Source organism: Urtica dioica, chromosome 9 (genome assembly GCF_054948205.1).
Source record: "Urtica dioica subsp. dioica isolate 48M chromosome 9, U.dioica_male_clone48M_v1_H2, whole genome shotgun sequence".
In the NCBI taxonomy this organism is placed as follows: domain Eukaryota; kingdom Viridiplantae; phylum Streptophyta; class Magnoliopsida; order Rosales; family Urticaceae; genus Urtica; species Urtica dioica.
In genome coordinates, this window is record NC_142764.1 from 8,448,175 (window position 1) to 8,457,247 (window position 9,073).

Sequence of the window (9,073 nt, forward strand, 5' to 3'; positions counted from 1 at the left end):
CCAGGTGAGAATAATCTCACTGCAACACAGATTAGTTCAAAATAAATTTGATGAGTGTTTATTCATGATATGACTTGTTTACAGATTTATATGTTTGAGTATGCGATTTGTTATTTGATTGCGTGACTAGTTGAAGTAGTTTGTGATTTATGTGTTGTATGCCATGTGATGTTACGTTAAAGTATATTTGAGATATATGTTTTATTCTAGTCATGTTTTTGGTATGGGAATATCTATAAAAGTTTTTATGCTCATGTCATATCAGTATGTAACGTAAGATTCAAAGTGAAAAGATAAAGTTAAGCAAGGGAGTCATACCGCCTCGAGCTACGGAGGTATTATGGAGAATTTCTCGGGCCGAGGCTCAAATGGGGAAATTTCTCGGGCCGAGGCCCTAATAAGTTTATTAGCTAGATTGAGCGAAGTGTGGGCTTTGCAACCCCATATCTTCGTCTCTAAAGTGATCACTGAAATATGTATGACTACCCTAGGGGCACCCTGAATTAAAAGTTGATAGAATCAAGAAAAGAAAGATCAAGTCACCGTTTAGTTTTAAAATACTAATAATCGGTTCATGCATTGCATTACTTTTTTTTTAGCTTTATATTATTCTCGCTGAGCGTAAGCTCATCTTTTCGAAAAAAATATGCGTCTGTGTTGTAGGTAACCAACTCGCAAAGCTGAGTAGGGTGGACTAGCGGCGTCGATAGCGAGAGGGTTGGGTCATGGTTTCCATTCACGAAATAAGTCTTCCGCTACAAGTTATTAAGAAATAAATTTCAAGGATTTTGTTTTCTTTATTAAGAAATAAGTCTTCCGCTACAAGTTAAGATTTTTTTTAGTTCATTAAAGTTATTTTATGGATTACGTTTTATTTTTCTAGTATGTTGGTTTAAATTGAGTATCTCATAGTTTTCATATTTGGTTAAGTACTTCTCAAGATATTTTGAAACACAATATATTTTTCTTAAATGCTTTTGTTTCTTTTTAAGATCTTCAAAATTTTAGTTCGCCTTGATTCAATGTGTTTTAAAAAAAAAAAAATTCCTCCAAGTTTTCTAAAGGATTTTTGAAAGTTTAAAAAGTAAGATAAGTAAGACGGTTCGAAAAGTCAGGTCGTCACATGGATACTCCGTCTATGATTGAGATGCTTGTGCTTGATATTGCGGTAGGAGTTTCGCCTCGTATACCCTGAAAAGATCATAAAAAGCTTGCACGATCCTCGCGAGATCAAGTGCAACGTAATCTTGTTCCTCGAAATGGTTTCTAATGTACTTAAGAAAAATTTTTAAACCACCAATTTTACATCGACAGTCTAGAATGGCTCCAAAACCGTATAGTAATGGAACCATTTCAGCCCCCGATATTATAGAAACTTGGCTCTCATTGCTTGAATACAATTTTCAAAAATTGTTTCGTTTTTATATTTATCAAAATGCACAGCAATTGCGGTCATAGTATGAAGACCGAGAAAAGAAATAGGAGTGTAAACAGCAGAGAGATAACAAGTTTCTTTGTAAAAAACGTCGAGAAAAGAAACAAATAATTCAGTAATCCTAATATCAAAATCGGTGATAGCGTCATGGCCATGTTCACTATTAATGTAAGAAACAATAACATCGACATAATGCTCGGATAAAAAGTTGGTCAACATGAGAAAGGTAGAATTCCACCTAATTTTGTTATCTAGGTGAAAGGTGCGCTCTTGGAGACCGTTTAGTCTAAGGCGTCTCTTAAGCTCATCTACTCTAGAGGTTGAACTATTTATCCAACTAATGTAATTCTTAATCTTGTTGATCGAAGGGTCATAACTAGCGGCTCCAGCTTGAACTATGAGATTTATGATATGGGTAGCACATCGTTGATGCAAAAGGGTATCGTCATAATGAAGTTTCTTCTTTAACTCTCTAATCATGGCGTTGTTGTTTGTGGCATTATCTAAGGTTACAGATATAATCTTATCGGTCAAACCCCACTCACCTATAACACTAACTATGATGTCTAAGATGTTTTGACTAGTGTGAGAACCTTCTATCCTCCTAAAGGATATGATACGTTTGTTGTGGTTCCAATCGTCGTCTATATTATGCACTACAACACTCATGAAATCCATCTTTGATTGACCAGTCTAGATATCCGAGGTTTAGGCTACGCTATGCCTACCAGATGATATTGTGTCTTTCATTTGTTCCTTTTCTCCTAAAAATCATTTTAAGGTATCGGATCTCAAGACTTTCCTAGACATTATTTGAACGTTTGGAATTATAGAACTCATGAATCTAACAAAGCCTTGAGATTCGATAAGACTAAAAGATTGATCGGTGAAAACAAAATATTTTACTAAATCGCGGCCAAAGCTTACAGGATCGATGTGACTTACCTGGCTTGACGAGGCTCCAGATTGAGTCCCCTGGCAGTGCCTGTGATGACTCCACAATAGTGACGTCCCGACTCTTGTGTTGTGAGCGCTAAAGATTTTGCCACAACTGTGACATTTTCCGGCTTTTTCGCCGTTCGCAATCACCTCTTCAAAGAAAGTCCACACAACGGACCTAGCACGACGTCGTGGTCGTGGTGGTTGTCGTTGTTGAGGTGGTTGTTGTTGTTGTTGAGCATCTTCATATTTTTGTTGTTGTTGTTGTCGTGCTCGTCGTTGTCGTCGTTGTTGTGTCTACTCTTGTTGTTCACGTTGTCGAGGTCGTGGAACTTGACTTCGACGTTGAGGTGGTGGTGGTGGTAGGTCTTCTTCTTCCTCCTCCTCATCCTCTTCTTCATTTGGATTTTGGGTTTCATCGTCATCTTCTTCTTCATTTGGATTTCGGGATTCATGCATATGTTGCTCGAATTCTTGAAATTCTTCATAAGCCACTTCGGATGGCGGAATTTGAGCTTGATAAGGTTGCTCGGGATCCATTTCAGGGTAGTATGGCACTTGGGTGTTTGGAATTTCGGTGAATTCCGAATGGCCGAAAGTAGGAGCAACATAATTTGGATCGAAAGAGAATTGCGTGTTTAGGTTGGGGGCGTTTTGAGACAAGTGCAACCAATTTTCTTCAAAACGGTGCATTCGTTCACCTCGGGAAGCTCTTCCCCTTCGACCTCATCGGTTGTGGGATGATGATGCCATGAAAAATTGAAAGCGGTAAACAGTATTAGAGATTAAAATCGAGAGAGTTTGAGAGTATTTGAGATTGAGAGAATTTGAGAGAGTTTGAAGGAAATGTGTGAAGAAAATGAATGAAATGAGAAAGGGGGGGGGGGGGGGGGGGGTATTTATATATTTTAGAAATAAATGGGTAAAAAGAAAAATTAAAAAAATCGGCCGAGATGGGTATAACGGCTATTAACAACGGTAACAATTTAAACGGCTATTTTTTTGGGTCGTTGGATCTAAGATCCAACTGCCGAAATTTTTTTTAAAAAAAATTTAATCGAACGGGACTAACGGGATCACCGCCACCCGTTAGTCCCGCTAACGGGACTCCTGTCCCATCCGTCAACAATAACGGGAGTCCCGCTCCCGTTACTGTTCCTAACGGTAGCGGGGATTTTGTCCCGTCCGGCCACCGTTAGGCCACGTTTACGTAAGATATTGAATGTTAGTCCGAAAAACGACATTAACAACTACCAAGAGCATTAGGAGGACGTATTTTAGGCCAAAGTGGGAATTTGAACGTCCTCACCTTTTGGCATTGATGACTATATTTTAAAATGATTTTCTCTTTTGTAGAAGTTAAACATTGAGCTAACAGATTCAGAGACGAATCTGTATTTAATTGTAAAAAAGCAGGTGAGAAATTCCAAAATTTGCCTGTTCGGTAAATCCAGGATTGTTTATATTATTCCAACAATCAAATTTTATCTATTGAAATCGAAAAAAGTCGGCTCCAGCTTCTGTGTTGATTTCGCCCAATTTCTCAGGAACCCTTCGCCGCCGCGACCTTCAGGCCAAACCCCATCGATCATCGCCGTGCGACCTCTGAGACCCCCGTGTGACGCTGCTTGATTCCTCGCCCCGGCAAATAGAGAGAGTCCTGACTCGTTTTCCCGAACCCGACTCTACGACAAGCATTCGTTGTTTAACTGTCGAGCGAGGTAACTTCTGAAACAGTCTAGAAAATTGATCTCACACCCAAGTACTGATTTGGATAAATATAAACTATTTTTTGGACTAAGATACGAGGTATATATATTGTCCGTAGGAGTAAGTATAGTGAAGTGAGTGTCTTGATTTTTTTTCAAGTCAACTCCATTATAATTGTAATTCTTCTTGGGACAAGTCGCTTGTAACGAGAAGTTGATTAACTCAGGTCGAAATGATGGAAAAAGAGTGTAAACTGGATAGAAATTTTCGTTTGAATTTTGATTTAGGAAAATGAATAGTGTGTGTTGTATATTTTGTGTTTAAGCGCTATTTACTGAGCGGTATGAAGTAAAACCTTAATGCTCTAACAAAGAGAATGACTCCGGAGTATTCCATAGGGAATTCATTATTAACTGGTATAATGTAGGAACGGAAACCACGTTAGTCCTTTGTGAGATTAGTCGTGAATTTCTGACCCTGCAACCCAATGCACCTTATGTTAAATGAATAACAAACGTGTTCGTAGCTCCAATGGCATTCTAAGTCCGAGCACTGGAATTCCAGTGGTTGAATTTATCAGCATTAAATTGTGAAAACTTAAAGCGACTGTCAATGGTTCTCGAGATTTTCTAGGTGTTAGGTTTGGAGTGATGGCTACACTTATAGATGCCTATGGCTAGTTCGTTGGTATTTAGTTGCATAGCTTCTTTCTACTGACTGCTAAGGATGAAATGAAACTGTGAGTTTGTAAGAAGGTTGACTAACTCGTTGGCTGGGGAACCTTTTAGTAAATCATATTTCTGAATATTTTGTGTAGTTCTGGCTTTAACCTGTTTGTAAAATATTGAATATTAATCATTGTATACTTTCGGCAACGTCTTATCATACATTGGAAATGTTATTCTCTTAAGTTTGATTGTGTTTTTCGCTTTCAATTACTGTATGAAGTGCTGTAGCGGTGCTGTGTTGGTTTATTATCTTAAGTTTGCACGTCGTTTTGTTTTGTGCAAAGTTTTGCTACTTATAATCGAAAAATAGTCACTCGTGTATGTGTTCCAAAATTCCTAGCTAAAATTATTGGTTGACGAAATTTCTTCCTCGTAGTCTCGGAAGGGTTGTGTTGGTGTTTGCAATCCTGATAGGAAAGGAGAAACGTTAAAGGGAATTCAAGGGAGTAGAATAGGAATGGCTAAGGGTTTGATTTGGGCAACAGCGGAAGATTTGGCGCGGAACAGAGGAAGAGTTCTGCATATATACCGCCATTTGCTGCGGTGCCTCAATTCACCGGAGTTGCCTCTGACTTGGGCCGCAAGGCTGACGTATAAGGGGGATCTCCGTGCCATCTTCTTATTGGGATCACAGGAACGATCGCTCCACAACATCGCCGATCTAATGGACACGGCTGAGTATTCCCTCTCACTTTTGAGGAAAGGCCAAATCCCCAAGCTCCCACTGTGAGAGTCCCTTCCCGTGTTGTTCTTTCTTAAGCTGTACTGTTGTTAGCTCTTTGATTTGGTTGTCATCTTTACTATTGTAGTTCGAAAGCTACAGTATTGTGTTATTTGCTGATTAATAAATACCAAAGATATTCACAAACGGGCTATTTTTTATTTATTATTATTATTATTATTATTATTCTTTTTTTAGTTCAAATGACTCATAAATTACCTGTTGTGCGTCATTTTAGTCCGTAGTACAAAAGAATAAAGGCAGACGACATTATTTTTTCTGTAATTTTTCGTTTCCACTAAAAGCCGTCATACCTGTAACCTTATAATTTTCAATTCGTGCACGCGGGTATTCCCCTTCCTGTGAGACGTAGGATCTTTTGAGTATGTAGATGTGTCAAACTGCCATCCAAATATGAGTATTCTCCACCATTATTTGAATTCGTGTACGCGGGTATTCCCCTTCCTTGGAATAAAGGAATGTTGTAATTGTTACTAAATTACTTTATTGTATAATCTAAAAATATTCTTTTGTTTTTTTTTTAAACAGACCGCCCCCCCTAAATCTTTCCGCTCATTCAGAAGAAGAGCAGTAAGGCTGGAGACTTCATTCACCAAAATCAAGAGCTAAAGCGTTCCGCACAGGGGGCGAAACCTCCCCTGACTTACATAAACCAAACTCGATTGTTCTAGCAGCCCATTTACAAAGGCAATCTGCTACACCATTCACAGATCTTTTACACCACAAAAAAATCAACACTACCAAACTCTTTAGCTAAATCTAGGACTGATTTGTACAGAGGAATCACAGCCAAGTTTGGGCTTTCTTTCGACCCCGCTAAGCTATCCAAAATAAGCTTGTTATCGCCTTCTAACACCAAGTGTCGGACGTTCCTAAAACGAGCCAGTAGCAACGCCATCTGAACCGTCTTCAGCTCCGCTTCCACTATTGAGTTCGCCTCGATACGACTCCGCCACATCAACAGCACTGCGCCATCTCCATCTCTAGCGACGACACCACACGTTGCTCCAGACTCTTTAAAGGTAGCATCAAGGTTAATCTTAATCTTCCCCGGATCTGGTTTCTCCCACCTTGGACGAGGCTGCGGGGCGCGGCCGAGCCCGGAAGGATCGTGTCTCGCCGAGCCGAACTGTGGTTGAATATGCGATGCCTAATTTTTCTTAAAGAGGCTTCACTTTTTCTCTGGATCCCTTTGAAGATGAGATCGTTCCTTCGCTCCCAAAGCTCTTCAAAAATCGCCCAAGCTCTGATTACCAGATCATCTGTTGAGCCTCCATGCTTGTTCAGATCATCGTTGAGCTCCAGCAACGCCGAAGGATAGCTACTCCATCCGATTGATTGGACCAATTCCATGAGCGGCCAAGGCCCTCGGCCAGCCAAAAACCTTTGGCCTGCTCACACCGAAAAAACACGTGGGCTGTTGTCTCTTCCTCCACACCACAACTTCTGCAAATCGGGTCGACAGATAAACCCCGTCTGACTAGCAGCGGCCCCAGGATGAAGCAGTTCGTAGCTAATCTCCATAGAAAAAACTTAGTTCTTTCATGTATCTTCAACTTCGACAGCCTCTTCCACATCTGTTCGTTGGGGTCTTCCTGAGCCTGAGTAAGTCTTCTCAGCGCTGTCTTGACAGAGAAGATTCCATTGACGCAGGCTGTCCAGCACAGGGAGTCATTGTGGATACGTTGAGCGATTTTTTTTCTTCTGATAGGGGTAACCCAATCTTCTCCACAAAAGTCTATGATCTGTTGACTCTCCCACTCTCTAGCCGAGTCTATCATAATGTCCTTCACCAGGACTCCTTTGAAATCCCTTGCTCCTTCATCGGCTAAGCAAATAGACGGTCCGATCCAACTGTCAGTGAAAAGGTTGACCTCTTTGCCATCTCCAATACTATAACAAGAATTTTGTTTGATGAAATCTCTTGTTGATATGATATCCTTCCACCCCGGAGAGTGGTGCTGCTGGATCTCTGAATCCAGAAATTTATCCTTCTCACAATACCTTTTTTTTAGGATTTTCGCCCACAGAGAGTTGGAGTTGGAAGCCATTTTCCATCCCAATTTAGCCAAAAGGGCTTTGTTGATGTGTTCGAACTTGTTGAAGCCCAGACCGCCGCTAGCCCGAGGTAAGCAGAGCCGGTCCCAACTCAGCGAGGCTAGATATCTTCAATTCTCCCCTAAGCCTTTCCACCAGAAATTCCTAGACATTTTGTCTAGGTCTTTACAGATCTTCTTGGGGATATTGAACGTGGACATGGCATAGATTGGGATGCTTTGGACCACCGACTTAATCAACGTGCTTCTCCCGGCTTTAGATATTGTTTTAGCCATCCACCCCTCTAATCTCTCCTGCACCTTTTTTTCAAGAAAGTAAACCTCTCAGACTTGAATCTACCGATGAATAAAGGATTACCCAAGTGATAGATGTCCTTATGGCATTCTTTCATGCCGAGGCAACCTTCGATGTGTCTTTTTGTCTCCGCCGAGCAATTATTAGAGAATATAATCCCGGATTTGGTGAGGTTGATTTATTGGCCCGACCAACCAAGATATTTATCCACACGATTCCACACACTTAACACCTCTTTTACATTTGCCCGGCAAAATAGAATCGTGTCGTCGGCGAATATGAGGTGAGAGATGCTCGGGACTCTCCTCCCAATTTTGATACCATGGAACCCTCCACTCGATTCTCCTCGCCCAAGAATCCTACTGAGCACCTCTGATGCAATGATGAACAAATATGGCGAGAGAGGATCACCTTGTCGGGGACCCCGTTCCAACTTCAATCTTTGAAGAGGGCTGTCATTGAGGAGGATAGCGCTCGATGCCGAGCTTATGCATTGCCGGATTATCTCTAACATTCGGGCCGACATTCCAAAGTTCTTGAGGACTATAAGAATAAAGCTACATTCCATCTTATCATAAGCTTTGGACATGTCAATTTTGATGTCAACGAGCCCGCCTTTCCCTTCTTTTTTTTTCATCTTTGTTCATCACTTCGCGTGCCAAAATAGTATTCTCTGCAATCCACCTTCCCGGGACAAAGGCGGATTGGAAAGGCGAGATCATGGAGTTAAGGAAGACTCTTAGACGGGCTGTGATGATCTTGGTTATGACTTTGAAACTACAGTTGCATAAGCTAATCGGGCACAACTTGTCCACGGTTTCCGCTCCGCTACATTTTGGAATGAGCACAACATGCGCGATCGCGAAGCTCACCTCCGGGTCTAGATCCTTCCCACCAAAAAATTCTTGAATGAAAGAAACTAGGGACTCTCCCACAATATCCCAATACTTATTATAGAAAGCTCCTTGAAGACCATCCGGCCCCGGAGCTTTTAGGGAGGGCATGGCCCACACTGTCTTTTTAACTTCCTCCACGGTGGGAATAGCTTCTAACAACTCATTTTCTTCTCTTCCCAAAATCGGCTCAATGAGAACGTCAAGGTTATCCGGCGGAGAAGGGTTCGAGGATTTGAACAGCTCGCCAAATTTGAGGTTCAGAAATCTACCT

General features: G+C 41.1%; 1 protein-coding gene across 2 annotated transcripts; it reads left to right on the forward strand.

Annotated features, from left to right (window-relative positions):
• Positions 1-3,671: 3,671 nt before the first annotated feature.
• On the forward strand, positions 3,672-5,701 carry LOC149384818 (COMPLEX 1 LYR-like protein). Of its 2 annotated transcripts, none has more exons than XM_089626584.1 (3): positions 3,672-3,818; positions 3,922-4,095; positions 5,189-5,701. In XM_089626584.1, exon 3 carries the CDS (start codon positions 5,270-5,272, stop codon positions 5,540-5,542), a length of 273 nt encoding a protein of 90 aa, XP_089482710.1. In that variant the 5' UTR covers positions 3,672-3,818; positions 3,922-4,095; positions 5,189-5,269; the 3' UTR covers positions 5,543-5,701. The 2 variants fall into 2 exon arrangements, with proteins under 2 accessions (XP_089482710.1, XP_089482709.1); XM_089626583.1 differs by having other exon boundaries at positions 3,672-3,790.
• The last annotated feature ends 3,372 nt before the right edge of the window (positions 5,702-9,073 follow it).